This window comes from Dipodomys merriami, unplaced genomic scaffold (genome assembly GCF_024711535.1).
Source record: "Dipodomys merriami isolate MVZ:Mamm:240054 unplaced genomic scaffold, mDipMer1.0.p SCAF_72, whole genome shotgun sequence".
Lineage (NCBI taxonomy): Eukaryota > Metazoa > Chordata > Mammalia > Rodentia > Heteromyidae > Dipodomys > Dipodomys merriami.
The window spans coordinates 1,697,793-1,724,156 of record NW_027206313.1 but is presented as its reverse complement, the minus strand read 5'-3'; the positions used below and the strand labels follow the sequence as shown (position 1 = coordinate 1,724,156).

Sequence of the window (26,364 nt, the reverse complement as noted above, 5' to 3'; positions counted from 1 at the left end):
ATCTAGTGAAAATAGTCTTTATTTGACATTTACAGGATGGGGGGAGGTTGCTCATTAAGAACTTTGGTGTACAGTGAAATACATGTGGGACAGTCAGTAACTGCTAGGTCCACCCGAGGACCCTCACTCAGAGTACAACTGTAAACAAATAAATAAGCTGCCTAAGGAAACCATAGTGATTTGAAGCTACTTATGATTTAGAGCTATTTGTTTTTCCAGCAAGTTAAATTTTGTAATAGACTTATTCTTCTCATTTGTAAAGAAATGGCACAAAATTAAGCTAACCAGCTTGCATGTTTATATTTTCTTTACTTCCAGAATTATCCTGGACAAAAAGCATTCAGTTGAGCCTTTCCTCAGCTACTTGTTCTTCATGGGAACTGGCCTCACGCACAGTTTCCCTCTGGCGGCCTGTCCCGTAGGCCTTGGGCTGCCCTGGCGTCTCGCCAGCTCTCGTGGTTGGCCTCACAATTGAGTTGGCATAGACTTCACAAAGAGCTCCTGGCATGGGGAAAACAGGCTGCTTTGTGCCTTTCTCATCCACACAGTCTGCTTTTGAGGTATTAATTTTTTTTAAAGGAATCATTCCTACATTTAACTCACACCTGTTGTCACCAATTATTATCTTCCCAGTTATTATCTTCCCAGTTCAGCTCTCCTTCTCCCCAGCCTTCAGTGTCTCCCTGCAACAAAAACATACCAACAGCAACCTACTGAAGCAAATCAAATCTGAGAAATTAGGAAGGTAAAAATGACCATTTTCAGCACATGTTGTTGATGCCAGAACGCGTAGATAGCCTCATGTGGAGCAAAGTAACTTAAACCTGTAACTAAACGCTGAAAAGCAGGAGAATCACTTCGGACCCACTTTTCACAATTTCTCAGGAGCTGTCTGTCTTTTTTTTTTTACTTTTACAAGTACAAGGTTTATAATGAAATAAGCTGATCATTTTGAACATGTACCCACTGTCTTTTTCTAGGGGGAAACTAGTTTTGTTCATTCTTGCTTGCCTTGATCAACCTGATCATTTTAACCAGTTGTACGCAGTATTTTTTCCCTTCATTCAGAAAATAGCATGCTTAATAAGCTAGGACCTGTGCAAGCAACCCTTAAACTAGTAGCACTCTCCCCAAAATACTCACCTCACTCATTTCTGCTGCAGCAAATTTTGAGGAAAACTGCATGACTGGTAAGACAGCATCCTTGTTGGGAACCGTCATTTCTGTCCTCAGTTCAGGTAAAATAAGAAAAGTAGCTGAAGGCTTAATTTCAGGGATCATATCAGCAAACCAGTCTAACTCGGGATCTTGTACTGGTTTCTTTTTTACGTGGATGGTAAATTCTTCACCTAAACCAAGTTCTGATCGAGCCTTAAGGGGTCTTTCTTGTGACAGTGCTTTTGGTGGCTTGATCTGGTCTGAGTCTTCCCTGCTCTCTGCAAAATTAGTCTTGTGAGGAGGGCTTGATTTCAAAGGCTTAGACTCTTTAGTGAGTGGAAGCAAAACAGGAACTGGCTTCTGCTCCCAAGAAGTAACAGGCACCGCCGCAGAGATGTCGCCTCCTGGGTTTATTTGAGACCCTAAGTTGAGCTCGCAGTCACCCCAAGATTCTTTCTCCACATTCAAGTTAGTACACTGGGACCTAGCAGCATCACAGGCTTCTGCAGGCCAGACCTGAATGCTGACAGTTTGGTTTTCCAGCTCCTCCGGCTCACTCCAGTCAGGCCATTCGTCACACTTTTTGGAGCCTGAGGCAAAGTCCTCATGATCCCCAGAAGCATTTTTCATATCTGAGATTCCATTCATGGGCAATTCAATGGACTGGGGAAGCTGATCACCTGTGAGGATATGTGTGAGATTATTCTCATAGAATGTTGGTTAGCAGCATTTAAGAGAGGGAAGTATATAGATCTAATTTTAGAAACCTCGTATTTATGCCCATTGGCATAACTCAGTTAAAAAAGTCTACACCAGTGTTCTTAAATGTTCTAGATGTTTTAAGTACATATGCTCTGAAAAATATGTTCAAGGAAGTTTGCCGAACCCAGTAATAACCTCTCTTATCATCTTACGGCACATTTTGGAAGATGGCAGTGAAGGCATCAGAAGTCCAAATTATCTGATGCAAAAAATGTAACTCAAGTACTATCAACTTGTTCTCCTGAATTAGGAAGAAATGTTAAGGAGGTATGATGGAGTATGAATAAGAAAATTTAATCCAAGCAACGGAAAAAACCCTTATTTCTACCTGTCTGTAAGAGAGTACTGTAGTAATCGTGCTTTATGTGCTTCTTGCTGTTGATGGGAATGTTGCCAGAAAAGAAGCAGTTAGGGAATATGCCAGGAGAAGGCTTCTCCAACACTGGTGAGATCTCACTTTGCTGGCTGCAGGCAACCGCATGCGTGGGAGAATCTGAAAATAAATAAAAACTCTGAGAAATGAGAGAGTAAACTATTATCATGTGTGTGGTTAAGCAGTGGTTAAGGGAGATGGATAAAAGAACAACTCTGAATGCCTTATGTGCTCCTCCCCAGAGGTATTTTAAGTATAGGCTGTGTGTACTGCACAGCACAGTGGTGGTGTTCAAGTATGAACTGTTAAGATCCACCTCATTACAGAGTTAAAGCCTTTGAAAACACTTTGGAATCACATGTATCACATAAATCCTCACCTTTAGTAAATACCTAGTAAGAGTGCAAACCTGGCCTTATGAATGTACTGCTGCCGGAAGGTTGTTACGTCAGTTTTGGCTGAATGCTTTGCATGCCATCTGCCCTCTACCCCCAACCCTCGGGTTTCACTTCTCTAAGCTCGGACTCAGCGGCTGTTTGCGCGAATCTCCTTCCTATTGAAGTCCTACTTAGCAATGGTTCTTGCCCAGTGTGCTAGTCTAAACTGTGCCACAACTTTGCCGTCGTTACACTTTATCTCACTATGCAGGCAAACTGTAAAAGTTGTTCTCTTTGTTCAACATTATAAGGAAAAAGTGGCGCTTTGCTCTAAACTTGGAACACAGGCTGCTGACAGAGCTCACGAGTGTTTCTTAATCACAATCAAATGAGATTCAATCTCTGATCTTCCCCCCACCCCTTGTTTTGCTAGGCAGTCTATCATTTGAACTATGGCCCAGCTGTTTAATGCGTTGGTTGCTTTTTGGATAGGACTCACAGTCCTCTGACCATACCTCCAGAACAAGTCATCTCAAGTAACCAGGATGACAGGTGCCAGCCACCACAGCTCTAGCCTGTGAGTCGAGCTAGCTGAGAAGCTGAGGTGGAATTACAGTTCAAGGCCAGCCTGGGCATAGAAGTTCACAAGATTTCATCTTACCAATGTCTGCATGCTATGGCATGTCTGTCCCCCATGATGCCGGGAGGCACAGGCCTAGAAGAGAGCCAGTACAGAAACCACCTGGAAGTGTGGCCCAAAACGTAGAGGCTTGTATATGGCTAACTTAACATAGAAAAGTGTCTTAAAATCTAATACTAAAAAGCTAGATTTTAATTGTATTCTTACCTTCTGGAGAAACATCAGCAGTTTTAGTAAAACTCGGGGCAGTACGTTTGAAGATTTTGGTTCTTTCTCCTCCCACAACCACTTCCGGTCCAAGTAGAGAGACCAGCACTGCTAAGCTGTGAAGAGTGATCGCCACAATGGAATCACTGGTGTCTCGCAGGCCCAGCAGTACCTAGGAGCCGGAGAGTTACTAAGTATAGAAAGGCATAGTACCCACCATTTTCTCTCCCTGTAAACAAGCTTTGGGGATGCAATCAGAATGTGCTTGCTCAGTGAACTACATTTTCCTTAGGTGGTAAAAGACAAAAAGATTTCCCTCCCTGTCAGTCCATCCCAGACTTAAAAATACATGAAATAATTACTCCAGGTTTGCATCAATGGAACTAAATTGAACTCTCCACATCCACACTTAGCTTATGTAACAGTTCAGAGCTGTAATGCTCTCTCTGGAGAGCACATGCAGACCACTGACAGCACCAGCAATCTCCTTCCTGCTCTTTGCCCCTCTTCCAGCTCTACAGAACCAAAGGGAGGACCTTGGAAACTCTTCATTGATTATGCATCATCTGTCACTGCAGACTTAGATATAATGGGGTGTTTGGCCACTGGCATACTAAAAGCATCAAGAGCTGGTCTTCGGACCAGCTGGGTATGATGGCTAATCATAGCTACCTGGAAGACGGTAGTTGGAATCTGGGCAAAAGAGTTTAGAAGTACCTTTCTCAACCAGTAGCTGGGCAGAGTGGCATATGCCTAGCTAGCTAGTGGACTGCTGAGATTGGGACAGCTGTGGTTCTGGGCCATCACAGGTAGAAGTGTAACACACGTGACACTCCGTCCAGAACAAGGGAAAGAAGCTGAGCATGGTTGGTCTAGGTGCCCACCCAAGTATGGAGAACCAATCTCAACAACAACCAGTTCACAAGTACTGGAGGCCTGGGTCGGTAGGAGAGCACCTGCTCATTAGTAAGCACACGCTTCACGCTCACTTAAAAACCCCAGTACTACCAAAAGTAAAAACAAATGTAGACCGTTAAGTAAAGCAACAACCTGTGAGATCCATCTGCACTTGATTTCCACATTAAGAGCTTTTTTTTTAAGCTTTAGTTGGGTCACTCTGGGTTCAGTTACTTACAGATTATCACACTGCACGGAGTACAAAGTCTCTGATAAACTGCAAAGCGTGACTAGAACAGCTAGTCTGCTAATGGTGTCAGGTGCTGTGGGTCATAATCCCTGCTCTGCTAGTGATTCTCAGCAGGGCTGGACCAATGAGTCACTATTTTTCTGGCTTTGTCTCATCACTTATGAGATCAGAGCTTTCCAACAGAGCACAGTAAGACAACCATGAGTTCAGTGCTGATAGATGAAGCATACAAGTAATGTAAAGCATACTTTTTCTATATAATTAGAGCCCTGTCTAACTTACAGGCCAGCATAATCAAGCCCCAAGCCCTGAGTCATCCTCCACACCTCTTCAACTGCTGTTTTAGGCTTTCTAGGCTATTACCCGAATACCCCAGACTCTTCTGTTCATGTCCACAAATTAACACTGCTCACTTTTTCCTTGTCCTGCCTTTGAAGGCTGTGTGCAGCCCCGCTGCATTGTCTGACCTGTGGCAAGATGACCTTTTTCAGCTGCTCCTGCGTAAAGTGCTCCACATAGGCCTCGATGTGGGACAGCAGCACCAGCCGCACATGCTCCTCGTGCACCTGGAACAACCGCAGCAGCACAGGGACCACGCGAGACTGGAACAGCGCCGGCGAGAGCAAGCCAGGGATTTCTCCCTGTGCATTATCTACCCAAAGGGCAGAAGGGTACAGACGAATGAACGAAGTGTCACGTAATGAACGGGAACCAGAAACCCAGCCCGGATGCTATACATACCCTACTGTTCCAAACTTCTTACTGTTCCAAAGCCCTTAAATCTGGGATGATCCAAAATTACCCAAGGCTGAAGTACGCACACTCTACTTTGTAACAGTTTTTATTAAAAATACTGCCCAGGTGTTAGGATTCTGAATTGAGTAGCTTTTGATACAGTTACATTCAATAATTTCTTGTAGGTTAGTGATGTACAACTGCTGTTGTAAATTAAGGACTTAAGTGCTAATAGGGTTTTGAAAATGCTGAGCAGTAGCTACAGTAGTCATTATCAAGCAGAAAGATGCCTAAGAGTCATTTGGGAGTCTAAAAATACATATGCCTGCTAACAGATCGGGCAGACTGGTCTTGGAAAAGCAACTACTGAGAGTCACACTGAATCATAGATACAATGGAGTACTAAAATGTGAAAGAACTACTCAATGTGTGTGTGCACATACATATGTGTATATGTGCACGGTAACCATTTAAAACATTAAATGTGCTCTCCAGGAAGATGCTCTGTATTTGCCTGTGGGCCTAGTACCCAGATTGCATTAGAGCAATCATTGCAGTGATCAGTAACCATGCTTTGAACTTAAATCCCAACATTAGCTGTACAACTCAAAAGTGGACTAATAATCACCAACCCCTTAACTACCAGAAATACTTGAAAAAAATTCACCTTTTTTGGGGCCAAGCAGATGAGGAAGAAAACTCTTAACAGCTACGGGCTCTGCAAACACCAACTGATTGAGCAGAAGAGGCACCAATCGTGAGGCTATTAATTCCTCTGACAGGCAGCTGACTCTGTCCAGCAAAAATCTGAGGGCAAAGACAGAAAGGCTCGTCTGTGGTGGTGACACTGTTACCAGTTTTCATGTGTGATTTAGCTTTCCCATGTCGGTCAAACCAATGTATTCTGAACAGGAAAGGTGAGCACGTTTGTTGCCAAATAAGAAAAAGGCTGAAATGTGAGTCAAGACCAGCTTGCCTGCACATCTTAGATAATAGAAAGGCAGTTTCCTAAATTTAAAAGGTGGAAGATATCTAACTATCTTAATGTTTCATAGTAAGCTAAATTAGACTTTAAAGCAGTCTACTAGGAAATAACAGATGTTAGTTATCAATAGCAATATCCCACTACGCAATCACTCTTTAGCACGTTTTCTACTTTTTTAGGAACACACCCTTTCATGCATAACCACCGAGTCTCCACACACGTCCACCAAAGGTCTACATTCCCACCGCCTTTCCAGGTATTCAGGATTCAGGAACCTCTTTTAAGGCCAGCCCCAACTTTGCCATCTCTCTTTCTCTTCCCTGGAGACCCTGCTCAGGCTGTCTCTTAACACTCTCCACTCTCTGCTGGCATCTTTCCCTTAGCCTATCGACATGCTCCCATCTCTCCCAGGTGCTGTAGACCTCCAGCCTGCAATCCTAGCTACTCAGGAGGCTGAGGTCCAGAGGACTGAAGTTTGAAGCCAGTCTGAGAAGTCTGAGAGACTCCATCTCCAATTAGCAAAAGTCTGGGTGGGGAACAAGACTAAAGTGGTAGAAGATCAGTGAGGAAGCCAACTGAGATCCTTTAATAATATAAAGTCTCTCACCTCCAAAGTTTTCAAAAAGAGATTTTAGTCAGCATCTATCTATCTTTTTATTGGGACGGACAGGGATTTACTAGGGTTTGAACTCAGGACCTTGTGCTTGCTGCTAGATAGGCTCTCTACCATTTGAGCAATGTCTCTTGCCCCTTTCTGCTTTGGTTATTTTTTCTTGATAGGGTCTCATGCTTTTTCCTGGGGACAGTCTTGGCCCCAAATCATCCTATATATGGCTTCCAGTATATCTGGGATTACAGGCATGAAGCATCATGCCAAGTTAGTTTGAGAAAGAGTTTTGCTAAGCTTTTACCCAGGATGGCTTCAAACCATGATCCTTTTGATCTCCATCTCCTGAGCTGATAGGATTATACACACAGCAGCCTGCCATTCCCTTCTGAACTGTGTTCTCTTTCTGTTCAACTAGTTCTTGCTGAAATAGTTACCAACGTCTTCTTGATCCTAAATGAACAGGCATCTCGATCCTCCAGTGATCTAAAATGCCCTGTCTACTCCTTTGGGAATACACAGCTGTGCTGACTCCATCTACCTACTGCTTGAGATAGCAGTAGATAGAAGGCAACTGCCTCTGCTCTCCGACAACCCTCAGGAACCCAGGAAATCTCTCTCACGCACCTACCTCCTACCTCTTCATAGAAGCACTGTCAGTCTGAGTAGCTGTCTCCATCAGAGCTGTCTATTCTAGAGCCCAGGAACAACTTCACATGTAGGAAAACCAGTAAGTACTGCGGTATCAGGACTCATCTTTTCCAAATTACCCGAGGAATTGCATGGACTTAGCCCAAGTTAGTGAATTTAAGACTTAACTTTATGAACTTACTTGAAAAATTCAGTTTTTTCCTCTTCATTCTTCAATGTTAGGCTTTTCAAGAAATTCACAACTTCTAGAAAATCATTTCTATATGCCAAAAAAGAAAAAGCAGTACAGCCGATTAGAGAAGGCATGTCTAAATCCTCAAGACACAGACAGTCCATATGCTGTTTTAAAATCTGAAGGCCTCGTGCGGTGACCATTCCTGCGAAGAGGCGATGGGAAGATCTGGATTTGAGACCATCAAGGAAGGGGAAAAAGGCTGAAAACCATGCCTCAAAGAAGAGCTGGGCAGAGGGGGACACGGCGTGAGACCCTTAACGACAACCTCAGCCAAAGGGCTGCGGGGCTGCCTCAGGCGGAACAGCACTTGCCTTCAACCAAGAGTAAAAATTAAATACGCTTTCATGAGACACACGGAAGGAGGACTGGACATCTTAACACCAACAACCTATGGAGATAGAGACTTAAAACACACACTTGATATCATGCTTTATGGTTTGTAAAGAGACACTGTTCAATAAGTACCCTTGGAGAAATTATATTTCCGGTATAAGACAGGTGGGTTCCCACGTGTCTGGTGAGGTTAGTAAAGAGGACAGAAGAGAGTGGAATTGTGAGAGTCACAGGAATCTTGCTACTTCTCCTGTTCAAAGTTATTCAGTCCCTGAACCAGACAAAGTGAGCTCCTGTAGGGCCACAGGCTCAGCTCCACCTGAGTGTGGCCAACACCCCACAGGTGCTGTAAGCAGCACTGACTGCTGCTCCCGGCTGGGCAGAATGCATAGCCCGCTTACAAGCACAGGTACTCCTGGTCTCCTTCCACTCTTCTGTTCTGTTCCTACTTAGAGCTGACCCCTGCACAACCTAGGGTTAGGGACACTGATCTCTCCATGTGCCACACAGTTAAAAACCTCCAGAAGGCTGGGTGCCAGTGGCACACGCCTGTAATCCTAGCTACTCAGGAGGTTAAGATCTGAGGATTGTGGTTTGAAGCCAGCATGGGCAGGAAAGTCTGAGCCTCAACCTCTGATAAGCCGCCAAAAGTTAGCTGGAAGTAAAGCTGTGGCTCAAGAGATAGAGTACTAGCTAGCCCTTAGCAAAAAAGCTCACAGACAGTGCGTGGCCCTGAGTGCAAGCCTCAGGACCAGCAAAGGAAAAAAGCAACTCGGAACTTGGGCCATGGGCCACATTTTGTATGTTTCATGTGTTCAGCCAGAGGTCTTTTTACTGTACAAGCAACTGGCTGCTCACTGCAAGATTGCATGTGGTATTTAAGGTGACGAGTGCTTTAGCTCACCACCACAGTGACAGCAGGCGGCCAGGCAGGTATTACAGCAGTAATGTCCCCGTTACTTTCTAGTTATGGTTTGATAGTACATCGTGACATGTCTTTCCTGGCTGCCAGTGGCACCATACAGCCTCTACACATGGTGCGTACACTTTGATAAACTAACATATCTGTCTATACGTCATGGTAATAAATGATTCAAAAAAGACTAATATCTCATGTTTTATGCATTCATCACCCTTTTTCTCTTTCTGGTATCTCTAGGCTATGTAGTTACCGTCTTTGTGTTTCAAACTATCAAAAATCTCCAAAAAATGCCCAAGTTCTGTGTGACTTGTGCAGTTGGAATCTGTGTTTCAGAGTCTACAGCATATGCCCTCTGGCTCTGCGGCCGGGAAACACACACACCTTCCCATCTTCCTTCCCATCTACCCCACCGGCTCTATTCCGCACAAAGGCTTGGTCTAATTAATCATCGACAATGACAGGGAAGATACTCTGGTTGAAAATGTACAATGGTAAATATTCACAACTTGCATTTGTCAATTAAAAACGTATGACAAGGGTCAAGGTTCACAAGTCTTTCTGACACATCAATGATAAATACAACGCTGGTAACTACAAATACTGTTTAATCACAGTACTATTCTAGAGAAATGACAGTAGTATTTAATCACAGTGCTAGTCTAGAGACAACTGCTGGAGAGGAGGGCTGGCGCTCCCTCGTCCTGGGTCCCCCTGGGTTAACTGGGAACACCTGGGCCGTTCCAGGGCGGACGCCTGCAGGCGCAAGGCGCCGGCCTGACCCCAGCACCAAAAGACGGGACGGAAATAAAAGAAAGCTCAAGGGGAAACAAACAAAACCGGTGCAAGGCTGGTTTTCCGTCGTATATGATTAAGGAGGAACAGGACGCCCGCCCTGCCCAGGAGGAACACTCGACGAAGCAAATCCACAGGCGGCAGCGCCGGCCCCAGGGCCTTCCCACTCACCCTTCCAGCGGGCGCTCGGCGCGACCCAGGCAGCAGTAATAAATCGACAGGACCCTAGAGCCCAGGCCTTCCCCACGAGAGGCAGCCCCGTCCGCCGCTCTCTGACCCGTGGACACGAGTCAGACCTCCTCCTAGCAAGGGCCGCGGTCGGGCGGCGGAGCGCGCGCGTGCGCAGAGGGGCAGCAGGGCCGCGGTGGTCGGGCGGCGGCGGAGCGCGCGCGTGCGCAGAGGGGCAGCAGGGCCGCGCGTGCGCAGAGGGGCAGCAGGGCCGAGGCGCCTCCTCACCTGAAGAAGTCGTGGGACAGGAAGGCCCTGAGCGCTGGCCGGCACTGGGGGTCGGGGTTCAGCAGAGCTGAGTGCAAGGTCTGCTGGAAGCTGGAGAGAGCGTCCGCTGAAACTGAAATCCAGAGCGACAGTTAGTTCCCAAGGCCTTCGCCCTCCTCTCGGGACCTCTACAGCTGGAGATGACAGAGCCACAACCAACCTGGAAAAGCCCAAACAGACAGAGCCGGCTGTTGCTGCGGCCTCCCCCTGCCTTCCAGCCTAGCTCCCGGCAGCTGCGCGGAGTCCAGCCGGCCCCCCCCGCGCCCCCCCCCGCGGCCTGGCGCCCCCCCCCCGCGGCCCCCCCCGGCCTGGCGGCCCCCCCCCCCGCGGCCCCCCCCGGCCTGGCGCCCCCCCCCGTCGGCCTGGCGCCCCCCCGCGGCCCCCCCCCGGCCTGGTGCCCCCCCCCGCGGCCCCCCCCGGCCTGGCGCCCCCCCCGTCGGCCTGGCAGCCCCCCCCCCCGGCCTGGCGCCCCCCCCCCCGGCCTGGCGCCCCCCCCCCGCGGCCCCCCCCGGCCTGGCGCCCCCCCGCGGCCCCCCCCGGCCTGGTGCCCCCCCCGCGGCCCCCCCCCGGCCTGGCGCCCCCCCCGTCGGCCTGGCGCCCCCCCCGTCGGCCTGGCAGCCCCCCCCCCCGGCCTGGCGCCCCCCCCCCCGGCCTGGCGCCCCCCCCCGTCGGCCTGGCAGCCCCCCCCCCTCGGCCTGGCAGCCCCCCCCGGCCTGGCAGCCCCCCCCCGGCCTGGCAGCCCCCCCCCCGGCCTGGCAGCCCCCCCCCGGCCTGGCCGCCCCTGACCACTGCACCCCTCAGACCCTGGGACGATGCGACGGAGGGGGGCAGGTGTGAGGGCCTTTCTCAACCAGACCACGGACACATTCCCTTCTTGTGTTTTCCCTTCTTAAAGGTCGGCACCTAACTGGCACCACACAGTGCAAGGGACAACAGGTGACAAACAGGAGACCTTCAGGCCGCGGGGCTCGTCCTCACACGCTGACCCCGGGACAGGCTAGAGGTGACAGCCACGGTGCGAGTGGCGTCACAACACTGCCTGCGGCCAGCAGGAGGAACCAGAGCCGCTGCCAAGCCCGGCAACGTCCGCCGCCCACTGCAGGGGACAAATGCAGGCCTGGAACAGTCCCGGAGAGACCCGGCCTCCCGCAGGTCAGACAGAACCAGAGGAAGCAGAGAACACACAAACGAACGCTGTCAGTCAGACTGGGACGCCTCAATCATTAATGGCCTTTAAGTCGTCGGGTGTCTCAATAAGGAAGCTATTACAATGAAGATGGCAACTATGGCCCTCGCTGAGACTTGTTTTTTACTCTGAAGTCTTTGTACTGTTCAGATGAATGGGACCCAGACCTGCCCTCGCTGTTAATTACCATCCTCAACAAGACACCTGGCGAGCACCAAGTTCCTAACTACTCTTAGACGGCGTCCTTTGGATTCCACGCAGAAGTGGTGTGGATCAGTTTCCCACTTAGTCTGTGGATGAAACAGTCTAACTCCAACTCACCCTGCTCCTTTAAGATGGCGAGCAACCTCTCCACCAGTGTTCCGAATGCATACGCATCCCGAGCATGTCCATAGGGCTCCGGAAGAGTTGTGAATTCTGGAGACTAAAAGCAGCGAGTATAATTATAACTACAACTCATAAGTCAGTTCTAATTTCCTCTGAAGCACTTTCTCCCATGTTCAAATTTGTTTTACTTAAGTATCTCACACACTAATTGATAGGCATTAAATACTATGAGGCACTGTACCCTACAAATAAAATTAATGACATGTCTGTCTCAAACAAAACATCTCCTAATAACTGGAATGATGGAAGATTTTTAAGGCTATATGCAGTGGCTCGCACCTGTAATCCTAGTTACTCAGGAGGCAGAGACCAAGAAGACTGCTAGGGCAAAAAGCTACAGAGAGCCCATCTCAATGAATCAGCCAGCTATGGTGAACCGTGCCTGTAATCCCAGCTGTGTGGGAAACAAGACAGGGAGTAAGATCACAGTCTGAAGTCATCTCTAGGCAAAACACAAGATCCTGCCTAAACAGTAACAGAGTAAAAGGGTGTGCCACGGCTCCCAGAGTACAGCAGCTGCTAGCAGCATGGTGCTCTGGGGATCAGACTCCTGTACTCAAAACAACAAGGTGCTTAAAAATATCCAAGGTGAAAAGAAAAAAAAACATCAGAAGGTCAGCATACAGTACTCATCTTTTGATTTCAAAGCATTTGAACAGCAACACAGAGTAAAAGCATATACATATAATTATTACACACACACACACACACACACACACACACACACACACACACACACACACACACAAGCACACAATGAAAAACAAGTTTCATAAAACGTCAGGAAACAACAGCTGCTCAGCAGCCTGGGGCGTCCAGTGAGACGTGCCTTCCATTCCCCGTGCACTGGTCAGGACTCCCAAACTATCATGACTATTCAGCAACTTGAAAAACAGTGATTTGAACAAATGTGATGATTACATATTTTATGTCTATACTTAACGCAAAGCACATTAAATATGCCTTTGGGAATCAATGGTCAGAATGGTTACAAGAACAAACTTCAGGGCTGGGAAGGTGGCTCAGTGGTAGAGCGCTTGCCTTGCATGCATGAGGTCCTGGGTTCGATTCCTCAGCACCACATAAGCAAAAAGAAAAAAGCCAGAAGTGGCGCTGTGGCTCAAGTGGTAGAGCGCTAGCCTTGAGCTGAAGAGCTGAGGGACAGCACCCAGACCCAGAGTTCAGGCCCCACGAACGGACCCAAAAAAAAGAACAAACTTCAAGGGAGGCATCTGCTTTTGTTAAATAGAACGCTTTTTTTTGTTGGTCGTGTGACTTGAACTCAGGGCGTGGGTGCTGTCCCTGAGCTTTTTCCCTCAAAGCTAGCCTCTACCACTTTTGAGCCATAGCGCCACTTCCGGGTTTTCTTGATGGCAATTTGGAGAGAAGAGTCTGATGGACTTTCCTGCTCGGGCTGGCCTCAAACTGTGATCCTCAGATCTCAACCTCCTGAGTTGCTAGGATCACAGGCCTGGGCCACCAGTCCCCAAGCTTAGAATCCTTTACTAGCACTGTGATACTGATAATCACTCTTCTATAATCATGGAGCCCTAGTGAATGCCCAGCTAAGCGGATGAATGACTGCGGCAACACAAAGCAAAGGCGTGGGTCGCTGCCCACCCAACAGTTACATCTTCCAGCAAAGCACCAGGCCTTCAGAATGCATGAGACACCCTTTGCACGAGGCTGTTTCTATGGCAGACACGGGTCACAGGGGTCTAGTTTTTAAGACTTGTACACCGTCTCCCTGGAGGTGGTGGCACGATTAACTTCAGAAGCTTTTCAAAGCCAGAGGTATTATGAGGCACAAGGTACAATTTAGAGAAGAAAGGACAGGCAGAGGGAAGTTCTTCAAGTTCTACACTCTGTCGCACAAGGGCTCTTGTCCATACCCGAGGGTGAGATCTTACCAGCTCTTCAGGAGGGATAGAGGCTGCGTCTCTTACTGAATGAATGCTCCTCAGAAACTAGGCAGAAATAAATTAAGAGAAGTCATTCAGTCACATGCTTGGCGAACCACTCTCTTTCATCATGTTCCAAAAGCATAAGCAAGGCAAACAGCAGCCGTGGGACTTTTACATCAATACCACACCTTCAATATATACTCTTAAAGTCTTTTAATTATATGAAACTGCACAGGGTTTTCACGGAGGATACCCGTACTCCTAGCTACTCAGGAAGCTGAGACTGGCAGGATCGAACGAGTAAGTCTGTGTGAAAGTGTGTGTGAGACTCCATTAGCAAAAAAAAAAAAAAGAAAATTAAAAAAAGCTGGAAAAAGCTGGGAATGGCACACCTGTCATCCCAGCTACTGTGGAGAGAAAACAGGAGCACAGGGGCTTGGTGCGATGCTCAAGCCTGTAATTCTAGCTATGCAGGAGGCTGAAACTTAGAAAAATCAGTGAGACCCATCCATCCCCAACTCCCCAGGAAGAAGCTGGGATGGCCGGGTGCCAGCGGCTTGCTCCTGTAACCCTAGCTACTCAGAAGGCTGAGGAGCGTGGCTCGAAGCCAGCCAGGCAGGAAAGTACATGAGACGTTAAGTACTAAAAAGCCAAAAGTGGAGCTATGGCTCAAGGGGTCGAGTGCTAGGTCAGGGACAGTGTGCAGACCGGAGTTCAAGCCCAAGACTGGGTAAAGAGAAAGCAAAGCTGGGGTGGAAGCGTGGCTCCAGTGTAGAGGACCAGGCACGAGCAGGAAGGTGAACACGCACGAGGCACGAGGTCAAGCCCAGGACTGAAAACTAAGACTTAGAGCATAATGACCCGGTGCAGCCCCGAGAAAAAGCAAGATCCTATCCCAAAAGAACCAGGACAAAAAAGGGCTCGCGTGGCTGCCGCGCGGAGTGAGTTCCTGAGCGGAGACCTCAGGATGGGGGAAGGGAAGTTCCAGAACTAGAGTTCCATCAGCCAGAGTGGCTATCACCGCCCATCATCCTAGCCACTCTGGAGGCTGAGGCAGGAAGAGCACTGCAAACTAAAACTCAAAACCAGCCTGCACACACAGCAACACCCATTTCAAAATTAAAAGCTTCTCAGCACTGAACAAATCATTGCTTTTCTCACTGCATCAAGTGATCTTGAGTCTTCTCCCAGGAGACATACAAGTTGAGGACTTGAGCAGTAAAGACAAAACCACCATCCACAGCGCAAGCGCACTGGCCCACTCACTCAAAGATTAATTCTGAAGCACTTTCATGGCCACAATGCTGTTTCGACACAAAGAACATGGAAAGAGTACAACAGATTCCTCGAATCCAACCCACGTGCTCACAACCCAGAAGGGCAACGAAGAACCTCAGCAAGTGCTCAGAAGCACAGGCGGAAGGAATGGCTAATCTTGGTGGGTCGGAACGTCACCGAGGGTCTAAGGACTAAGAAGGGAGCCGGGGGAAGGAAAGTGTTCCAGGAATGGAACAGCACCAAAGGAAGAAGAAAGCAACCAGCAGCAGATCTGGAAAGAGTGGAGCTCAGTGGAAAAGAATGGAACCAGGCATGGGGGAGAGGCGGTGACAGAAGGGTACACACTGTGGCAAGGAACTGAATCCTGTGGACGCCAGAAAGAACGCCATGGCATTAGACTAAGAAGACCGAAGGCGAGTTCAGAGAAAAAGGATCTGATATGGGGGCGGAAATCAGAGGTGTCTTTGTGGAAATGGTAGCGTTTGAAATGAGTACAAGCCCGTGCAGATGTGCATGAGCCAGCCATTCACTGTTCCAGGTAGTTAGAAAAAATGCAAGAAACTAACCCACCCTCCAGAAGCTCAGCCCCTGGGGCAGAAGACACACACGTTAAACGGTGTGACCAGGGAAGCGCCAGCAGCACAGGCAGGGCAACTCCTTAAAAGGTCTGGGCAAACCATTCTGCTTCTCGTCTACAAGCTGAGGAGAAGGGAATCCACACAGAACCCCTGTGCTCATCTGAGTAGGGAAATCCTGTAAGTTCCAAGATCCCATCGGTACTGAAGAAGGTGGCTGGGCATGAACCACACCGAGAGGCCATCCCAGCCTGGGCACGCACAGGAGGCCGGGCTGCTTACCTCGGGCGTGGCCTGAGAAACTTGACAAACCGTCTCCATTCCGCCCAGTTTCCAGTGGCCGTCCTCACTCACGAACACGGATGATAAGCAGACATTGTTGTGTGTCAGGTGGCCCTGGGGAAAAAACGAAGCCGGTGACTGCTGCTCCAGTGTCTAAAGCTTTCAAAAGCCAAATACAATCACCAAAGAAGATGATGACAAACCTTCCCACATGCAGCATAAAAAATGGAACTGTGCTCTAAGGAATGACAAGCTGAAGGAGGTTAGAAAGGAAAATACAACAGAAAGGCTTCTAGTCTCTCCGCTGCCTATTAAGACAGGTTATAAAGATATGAAAGCCTCTGCAGATAGAATGACTCTCCATTGCTGCAGGACTCCGATGCACCTGTCCTCACCACGAACTTACAAGCCTTTCGAGCCTACACCACGTGCTCCCACTGTCTCCAAGGACAAAATGTACCTTTGCTCCCAGAGGTTATTATGTTAATTTCTCCTCTAAATTCTTTCTCACCTACATTCTATCACGAACCCAGATCCACTTCACCTGAAATCTTGTCAGTAGGCCTTAAAAAAAATTCAGCCTAAAGAAGAGGAAAACGGAATGATAAGGACCACCAGAAACGCCTTGCAGACCATAGAAGAGCCAATTTTTAAATTATAAAAAATAGTACAGTCAAGTAAGAGAGGAGGAGAAAACAAGAGCGGAGTTCGGGAACTGAGGCTTCTTCCAGACCAGAAATCATTTGGTCAAAGAAAGAACACGTAAGCCATTCTACCCCTGTGAGTGAATGTGTATTTTTGTTGTTGCCAGTCTTGGGGCTTGAATCTGGGCCTGGGCGCTGTCCCTGAGCTACTTTTGCTGAAGCCTAGTGCAGTATCACTTCAGTCCCAGGGCCAAGTTCAGCTTTTTCTGAGTAGTTTATTAGAGATAAGAGTCTCATGGTTTTCTTGTCCAAGCTGGCTTTGAACCATGATCTTCCGATCTCAGCCTCCTGAGTAGCTAGGATTACAGGCATGAGCCACCAGTGCCCAGCTCTGTGTATGTTATTTTTATATAGGACAGTGATATATTAAAGGGAGGCTTAGAAACGTCATCATGTTTTTATTTGTGGAAAAAGAAAAGCATTTAAATATTTTCTTCATGCACAAAGAACATTTCTGAAATCATGATCACACCGTTGCCTCCAGAGAATTAGATTCAAGACTAGGAGAGATTTTCTTATCCCTATATACAAACAGCACAAATGTTTTACATGCATGTACACCTCTCTCCAGAGAAGCATTGGTAACTCTTGTTATTAAGTGATCCTATGAAAATGCTTTCAAGGGATATACCTTCCACATGATAGTTGAGGATTCTGTTGCTCATTAACAGAAAAAAACCTTAAAAACATTTATCAAGATGAGTCAAATACAAGTACTTCTAATCTGTGACTAGTGCCAAAGGCCTTAATGTTTCAGAATGCAAATACCATTAAAAAATTGGGGTGAAGTCAATCAATAAGTATTGTGTTTACAAGCTCAATGGTAACACCCTTGTACAACTACTTAAAAGATAATTTTTAAAAAACTATGTGTCTAATTCAGAGCCAAGTAAACATAGGAACTACCACGCTATAACAGCGGCCATGGCCAGAGAGTGACCCGTGTGGGCTGCAGTGTTAAGAGCTCTCTCTGTGGCCCGGAAGGGAAACGTGTAAAGGACTTCCTCATTTCTTTATTCAAAACCTTAAAAGGGGGCAACATTTTTGCTAATGCAAGTGTTCGTTTATAGCAACATTTAATATTAAACCTTTGTCTTAACATAGACCATTCATTTTTAGATAAAGACTTACCCCCAAACTTACATTTAGAGGTAAATACAAATACTCAAATAGAGTTACCTAAATGCCCTGAGACAGAGAATTAGTTGTGATTTCCAAAAACTGTCCGGAGCATTAGCTGTACCTTTCAATTACTTTTTCTTATTTTTTTCTTATAAATAACACATTCTTGTGTGCATTCTTGTATGCATTCGTGTGCATGCACACACACACACACACACACACACACACACACACACACACACACACACACACACACACACACACACACACACACACACACACACACACACACACACACAATCTCCCCAATCTGCTTTAACTTCTGAGGTGGACCATGGAACAAACAGGTTACTTACTCTGTCGTGAAGGAAGGTAAGAGCCAACAGTATGTCATAGACCCCAGCACAGACCTCTGCAGAAGACAATGTTCCCAAGGCTGCTTCCAGAGGCTGCACTCGCTCAGTGACAAGATGAATCCCATCTGCTTCCACGGTACAAGACAAAAATCTTAGCAAGCAAGGGTGACGAAGTGTCTTTAAGTGCTTAAAAATACAAACAGGAGAATTGGTGAACTTCCATGATGAAACATAATTTCCAATGTATTGTAGTAAAAGTTCAAAAGTATTGATCTGTATTTAAGTTCAAATTACAAAGACACTTGTTCTGACTTCATTCACTTCATATTTAAGTAACTGTACAGAGGTTTCCTGTTCCTGTTTGTCTAGGTTACCAACCAGATTACTTGTATCACATCGACCACCTACATACAGGGCACTAGGCATTGCTGATATCAACACATTCCGGAACTATTTTTATAAGCTTGTAATTATCATGAAGCCTTAACTAAGCATTTAAAGTATACAAAACGATAGTAATCAAATTCTAACTTAGAATTTATCATTCCTTACAGACTACTGATTAAAAATGAGTCATAGTCATTAGTAAGCAAATTATACTATCCGAGCTGATGGATTGAAGATACAATGAGCTCTAATCAAACATACTGTTTTTGGGACTCTGCTATTTCATCTTCTTTAAGACGCCTACAGTGCACTACTACCATTTTTGCTTTTTAGTAGTGCTGGAATTCAAGTTCAGGGTCTTGTACTTGTACAACACCCACCAGGCCCGACTTCGTTTGAGATGGGATCTCAGGAACTTTTTGCCCAAGACTGACCTTGAACCGTGATCTATCTATCTCCACCTGTCAAGGAGCTGGGGTCATTACACATGGGAGCCACCTGCCAGCCTGCTACTCAGGAAGTACAGGCAGGAGATCCCAGTCTGAGGCGGATGTGGGCAAAAGTGGGGGGCTTTATCTGAAAAGTAAGGGGAAGAGGGCTCAGGCATGGCTCAGGGGGTCGAGGCCAGCCATATGTACAAAGCCTAGGAAGAGTGTGGGCCCTAGGTTCAAGCCCCATCCCAGTACAAAATAAAAGTAGGCTAGGGAAGCCAAACTAGAGCGAGTGGGGTAAGCTAGTTACACTGCTTTCCTGGCTCCGCTACCTAGGACCTCACATCCTGGAACTTGCCATACGGATGCCACTGGTTTGAGTATGAGAGATATTCTGAGAAGATATTTATCACCTGTTGCTTTTCCCAGCTTCCCCAATTCATGCTAGGTTCACAGCAACAAGCGTTAATGACTGTGGCCATGGATATGGAGGGGAAACCTTCGCGCTCCAGCTTCATACCTCCAAAACGCAGACACCCTCATACGTCAAAAGTAGGTGTTTGGGATTTTCCTTTTAAAATTTTATGATATGATCTGAGTTATTTGTCTTTGCGGTATATATGCCATAAAAAGTAATACCAGGCACTGGTAGCTTACACCTGTAATCCTAGCTACTGAGGAGGCTGAGATCTGAGGACTGTGGTTCAAAACCAGCCCAAGCAGGAAAGTCTGTGAGACTCACCTCCATTAACCAAGTGGTAGTCTTGAACACTAGTCTTGAACAATAAAGCTCAGGGACATAGCCCAGGCCCAGAGTTCACAAGCCAGGACACACACACACACACACACACACACACACACACACACACACACACACACACACACACACACACACACACACACACACACACACACACACACACACACACACACACACACACACACACGGATTATATTTTCCTTTTTAGAAACATTTTTATGATGTGAGTAGCTGAATATCCACTACGCTTGCTATTCAATGAAGAACTTGTCTTTCAGACACGTGGAGTTAGAATCATTTCTTGCCTTGCTCTCTCCGGCAGTCCAGGGCCTTGTACATGTTCTGAGCTATCTGCATAGCACTAGAGTGACAGTGTGTCAGCACACTAACGTGCTGGTACTGTTAGCCAGGAGCAGTAGTGACCAAGTGCTAGCTACAAGCTATTTCCTGAGGGGACCCAATGCCTCTGCAAGGTCTCCACCTGTGCAGGGTCTGTGAGCGACAGCCACGGTCCAGGTCCAACTCTCTTTCTGGAGCATCAAGCTTAACGCATGGGCTCAGCATTCTATCTAGGGCATGACCATGTCTCAGGAAAAGAAAAACTAGAGAGACACGCATACGTCCTGTCTCCTACTTGAACCTCGTGTAGCGACTCCTCTTGGGGAAATGAGTGGTCAGCTGTGGTTAGGACTTCTCCCTAAGGCCAGTTCTCACTGAACTGAGGCGCCTGTGCAGTCAAAGTGCATGAGTCCTTACCCTACCTTGCCTCTGCACACAAACAAAAACTCCTACTCAAGGCTCATGCATACGCATCACTTCCATACATACACTTAAAACCAGGACATGGCAGTCCTGTATATGCACAGATCTCTGCCAAAAATCTTCCAAGTGAGCCCTCATTTCCCTAAGATTAGCCCACTATCATTACCAGAACTTCTCCACACTCCAAACCCCAGAAAACAGAAATTCTTAACCACGTGTTTGCCTTGAGACATCTAGTTCAAGCCTGCCTTTTCTGTCAACAGTGCATTCTTTTTCTTCCTATTAAACTCCTCACTTTGCCATTTAAAAAAAAGAAAAAAAATAGCAACACTCCTAGAACAAGGACAGACAACAGTGCTTTTGTAAGAGATAAATAGTAAAACAGTATTTTTCACAGCCGTATCCTCTGCCCTTTACTGGCTTCACTGACAGAGGACAAGACAGTAGCAAGCACTGCTCGGCTGTTGCTTATTTCGGTACCTTGGCAGCTTTGTTGACCTTGTCTTCATTCTCTCTCTTGTACACAAAGACCGAAGCGACTCTGCCATCCTGCAGCACCGCGGGGTACACGGCCAGTCCAGAGGGCAGCGTGCAGGGCGGTTCTTGGAGAGTAGAGCTCTTCAGCGCGCTGTTCTCCGATCCCATCCCCGAACCAGTGAGACCCTCCTCAGAGCCAACTAGAGCTAAGAGAAAATGGAAAGCAGACTCAGAAATGAACTCTATCTGTAACATGAGCAGCAGGAAATAGCCAAGATAACCAGCCACAGCCACATGCAAACCTACTCAGTTCTTCAACCTCATAATGAGGGCATGTGACAGGAAAGATGGTATGTACTCAGCAAGCTGTCAGCAATGCTTATGAACAGCTTTAGAAAGAGAACGCTGGTTGCAAAATAGTCACCTGCAGCTGGCTGTCCTCCTCCAAATCCAACCACACACACCCTTCCACCTTCTCTAAAAAAGACACAAATTACAGAAAAAGGTAACTCTTACTTGCTAACCTACTTAATCATCTTGCTTTACAAAGGACTAAGAAAAACCCACCTGTATACCTAAAATAAAATTATACAGAAAGGGGCTGGGAAGGTGGCTCAGTGGTAGAGCGCTTGCCTTGTATGCATGAGGCTCTGGGTTCGATTTCCCCAGCACTACAGAAGCAGAAAAAGCCTGAAGTGGCGCTGTGGCTCCAGTGGTAGAGCGCTAGCCTTGAGCTGAAGAGCTGAGGGACAGCGCCCAGGCCCAGAGTTCAGGCCCCACAACCAGACCCCCTCCCCCCAAAAAAAAATTATACAGAAAAACAATACAAATTGGATAACATAACAATGACGAAAGATATATTAATAAATGGAAAGATTATGTAAACCAAGTAAAAGACTAAAATTATAGTAAGATGATGGGAAAACTGCAGAGCGGTAGCTTAGCTGTAGAACACTTGTCTATGCTTGGGGCCCGAAGCCTGTAAAAACCACAAAAACCCAACACAGAGCAACCAACCCATTAAATAAAAAAGAAACAGTGCGATCTCACTACTTTTCAAAGGCATGCTAAAAAGGGGGGGATGCAACACTGTGTAATTTTCAACGCTAGCACTGTACATGTGCACACATGCACATGCATATGAAGATGTAACCACCGTCTCACAGAAAGCCCCTCAGTGGAGGCGTGGAGAGGGCAGTTAGAAAAACGACATATATGGAGGAAGGAGTATGGGCTATTTTATGTGTGCGTGCGCACACTCACACTTGCTTATACTTCCCAGGTCTTCTACCAGGTGAATGTCCTGTACTTTACAACAGGCATACAAATTCACAGGGCGAATCTGGTCATACAGGGGAGCAGGAGGAGCCCGCGGTGCAGCACCAAGCGGGGGGGGGGGGGGGGAAGGGGAGGGGGGCAGAGTGTGCAGTTCCATCCATCACTGTCAGCAGGAACTCAGAGCTTGACTACTTATGTGGGATGTATGACTTAATGCTGACTCTATTAAAAAACAAACAAACATACAGACCAAACAAGATATTTCTGGAAAATCTTTGACGATCAGTTTTCAGTTCTGGCTTTACCATAGCACAAAATCTTTTAAAGTGTTAAAGCTCTTAAGCTAGTGGCTCACACCTGTAATCCTAGCTGCGCATGAGCTGAGTGAGATCTGAGGCTTGTGGTTTGAAGTGAGGCTCTTCTCTCTAATTGGCCATCAAAACGCTGGAGGTGGAGCTGTGGCTTAGTAGCAGAGTGCTAACTGAGCACAAAAGTTCAGGGACAGTGCTCAGGCCCTAAGTTCAAGTTGGACAGGCACAAAAAAAGAAAAAAGGAAGAGTTCTCACTGGCAGTATAGCAAGTGCTAGCTATGAATACCACAGGCAACAATTCTCTGAAGGTATAGAAAAGTTCTTAAAAATCCATGTTCTTAGTCAAATATAAGCCAAACAGTCACTACACATGATCTGTCTCTTACCTACAGAAAACAGTGTTCAAAACACAGACCTACATCAGACTTTAGCAAGCACAGATGCAAACACATCAGCACGCAGGGTACAAGATGGACAGGTTTAAGGCTATCTTAAACTAGAAGTTTTCAAAATTCAGACTATTTCTGAAGAACAAATTCTGCTTTGTAACAAAGCCAGCATTCCTACCTATTTATGTTTCTTAGGAATGAGAGAAATAAACAGAACAAGAAAAAACAAAAACAGTACTAAAGCAGCCAAATACCTCAACTACAGGAGACATTTGTGTTCTTGAGACCATACATAAAGACAGTGAGAAAAAGCAACTGTTCATTCCCCTCAGCTGGAGGTACGTGCAGCCTGCGCTGCAGGCCAGCCCAAGTTCCTTCTGAGAGAGGAGCTGGTCCCTGCGCAGCACTGGAACCTCACTGTCCAGGATGTCCCCTTCTTGGGCCAGGTGTGATGACCCAAGAGGGCAGTCAACTTCCAGGTCAGCCATCATGGCCTGACCGGATGGTGAACTGGCCAGATCGGTGTGGCCCCTAGGAATCTGACAGCTCAAAGTAGGACCATGGGGTGGAGCTGGGGCAGACACTCGGCAGACACAGAGGAGGTCGGCTGGGCACACCACTGCCCTCATCCCCAGGCTGAGGAGGCCCCAGCTTCCACCCGGCTGCCTCCCCCAAACACTGTTACAATCCGCTCCTTCCTGGAGGTGCTTCACTGGGTCCATGATCTCTGAAACCAGCTGCCATCTCCTCCCCGAAAAACCAGTCGGACAAGAGGCGTGAGTTGCGGACGTGTCATTCAAGTGTTTATCTGGGACTAGCTAATTGCCTTTTGCTTAGCCACAAAATCCAGCTTTTCAAAAGTCAATACGCAATAAAAAATAAAAACCTGAGAATAAGGAACTACAAGTAAATGATAAATATCCTCTAGGCAAAAAAAGAAAAAAAATCATACTGTTAATTTAGTTTTACTATTTCTACCAAATCCAAATTAGAGACCCGTCACCAGGATTCAGAGAGCATTCCAGAGAAATGAACCGCGGTGAGCAGAAGCAACCATCAGCTCACACGTTATTACCAGACGACAAGACACTTCCTCACGGAAACCTCTTCTGACTTCGGGTATTATGATGACAACTGCAAATTAAGGAAAGTTCTTTGTGGAAGTGTGAGGAAGGAATTATATTTAAAACATTTAAATAGTTAAAAATTAAAGAGGAGTGAAGTAACTTGAGAGAATTCAAGGTGGAGAAGCCATCTGGTTTTGAAGCGCTGCTAATGCGGACTTGTACTGACACCATCGGTGTGGGGCGCAGAGCAGCAGCTACGTTATCACGCCAGTGCAAACTTTCGGGGTGAAATAAAAGGCTGTGCCGCTGCGCGCGGCTGGAGAAAGTTTAGAGCAGTATTTTTAATTCTTCACCAACAACGGTATCTAAAACTGGACAAATACTTCCCTTTCGCTGTGTGGATGGAACCCAGGGCCTCGCAGACTAAGCAAGCAATTTCTTGTGGAATTATACCTCAGCCCTTGAGAGGCACAAACGGTATTGATACAAATAGTGCTTTAAAATAATTCCAAGGGGCTGGGAAGGTGGCTCAGTGGTAGAGCGCTTGCCTTGCATGCATGAGGCCCTGGGTTCGATTCCTCAGCACCACAGAAGCAAAAAGAAAAAAGCGGGAAGTGGCGCTGTGGCTCAAGTGGTAGAGCGCTAGCCTTGAGCTGAAGAGCTGAGGGACAGCGCCCAGGCCCAGAGCTCAGGCCCCACCACCGACAAAAAAAAATTAAAATATGCCTTTGTGCCACTGAAGGTAATAAAAATAGGATCTGAACTGTAAGAGCACCGGGACTTCCACACGTGCTTCCTTTTCAGAGCACACCCCGCACGCGCCCCAAAACTGCTGGCTCAAGAAAGTACGGGGGGGGGGGGTGCAGAGCGCAAAGCAGAGCAGCAGGAGTGCGCGCGTGGCTCTACCTGTCACTGCCCAGGGCACAGGGGCCTGGAGAGGCCGCGGGGCGGGCCGGGGGCCGGGCGGGAGGCCAGGCCGGTCAGCGGCAAACGCCTCCTCTCCACAGCGCTCCAAGCAGCGGGTCCTCCGGGACCAGGCGGCCGCGGGGCGGCGCGCGGGCCGCGGGGCGCAGGGCGCTTTCTCCGCTAAAAATAAAGCTCCGCGCGTGGGACAGGGGGCAACCCCTGCCCGGCCCCCGCACCGCTGCCCGGCCCCGCACCCCTGCCCCGGGCCCTGCACCCCTACCCCGGGGCCTGCACGCACCCCTGCCCTGGCCCCGCACCCCTACCCCCTCATCCCTGCCCGGGCCCTCACCCCTGCCCCGGGTCCTGCACCCCTGCCCCAGACCCCGCACACCTGCCCCAGGCCCTGCACCCTTGCCCCGGCACCACACCCCTGCCCAGGCCCGCACCCCTGCCCAGGTCCGCACCCCTGCCCTGGCCTCTCACCCCTGCCCCGGGCCCTGCACCCCTGCCCAGGTCCGCACCCCTGCCCAGGTCCGCACCCCTGCCCAGGCCCACACCCCTGCCCAGGTCCGCACCCCTGCCCCTCACCCCTGCCCCGGGCCCTGCACCCCTGCCCCGGGCCCGCACCCCTGCCCAGGTCCGCACCCCTGCCCCGCACCCCTGCCCCGGGCCCTGCACTCCTGCCCAGGCCCGCACCCCTGCCCAGGCCCGCACCCCTGCCCCGCACCCCTGCCCGGGCCCCGCACTCTTGCCCCTCACCCCTGCCCGGGCCCGCACCCCTGCCCAGGTCCGCACCCCTGCCCTGGCCCCTCACCCCTGCCCCGGGCCCTGCACCCCTGCCCAGGTCCGCACCCCTGCCCAGGCCCGCACCCCTGCCCCGCACCCCTGCCCGGGCCCGCACCCCTGCCCCGCACCCCTGCCCGGGCCCGCACCCCTGCCCCGCACCCCTGCCCGGGCCCGCACCCCGCCTGCCGCCGCTGCTCACCTCGCACACTTCTTCCCCGAGCTCGGCCTCCGGGCAGGGCACCGGAACCGCCGGCGGGCAGGGCCCCGCGCCGCACCGGAGGAAGTCCGCGGAGCTGCGGGTGGCAAGCGGGAGAGCCGCGCTCAACCGGCAGCCGGGCCGCGCCGGGCTCGTCCCCGCGCCGGAGTGGAGCGCGGCCCCGCGGGCGGACGCGCGCCGGCCCCGACCGCCCCCGGCCCGGCCGGCCCCCGACCCGGCGCGCGGCGCGGGCGCCCGGGTACCTGCGGCGGGCGAGGCCGAGGCCCGGCTCCGCTCCCCTCCGCCCCCGGCTCTCCAGCCACCTCGCCTCCCCGTGCGGCCGCGACCCCGCACCACAGCCTTCAGGTCGCTTCCCCGGAGAGCACCGAGCCTGGCCCGGA

At 48.9% G+C, this 26,364-nt stretch overlaps 2 protein-coding genes across 11 annotated transcripts in view; one reads left to right on the top strand and one right to left on the bottom strand.

The window, feature by feature from the left end:
• The window catches only part of LOC138818193 (FIGNL1-interacting regulator of recombination and mitosis-like), a 36,113-nt gene extending 35,708 nt beyond the window's left edge, over positions 1-405 (top strand). The window contains exon 25 of the mRNA XM_070009148.1: positions 319-405. The gene's annotated coding sequence lies outside the window, so the exon portion shown is untranslated. The remainder of the gene's footprint in view (positions 1-318) is intronic.
• Positions 2-26,364, bottom strand: LOC138818196 (protein-associating with the carboxyl-terminal domain of ezrin-like). Of its 10 annotated transcripts, none has more exons than XM_070009158.1 (16): positions 26,287-26,364; positions 25,967-26,060; positions 24,084-24,142; positions 21,034-21,236; positions 18,214-18,399; positions 16,032-16,145; positions 13,903-13,959; positions 11,927-12,029; positions 10,381-10,492; positions 7,824-7,901; positions 6,067-6,206; positions 5,132-5,316; positions 3,518-3,689; positions 2,249-2,413; positions 1,144-1,838; positions 2-683 (listed from the first exon to the last, which is right to left on the bottom strand). In XM_070009158.1, exons 4-16 carry the CDS (start codon positions 21,196-21,198, stop codon positions 612-614), a joined length of 2,244 nt encoding a protein of 747 aa, XP_069865259.1. In that variant the 5' UTR covers positions 21,199-21,236; positions 24,084-24,142; positions 25,967-26,060; positions 26,287-26,364; the 3' UTR covers positions 2-611. The 10 variants fall into 10 exon arrangements, with proteins under 10 accessions (XP_069865259.1, XP_069865262.1, XP_069865258.1 ...); XM_070009161.1 differs by having other exon boundaries at positions 24,074-24,142; positions 26,227-26,306; XM_070009157.1 differs by having other exon boundaries at positions 26,227-26,306.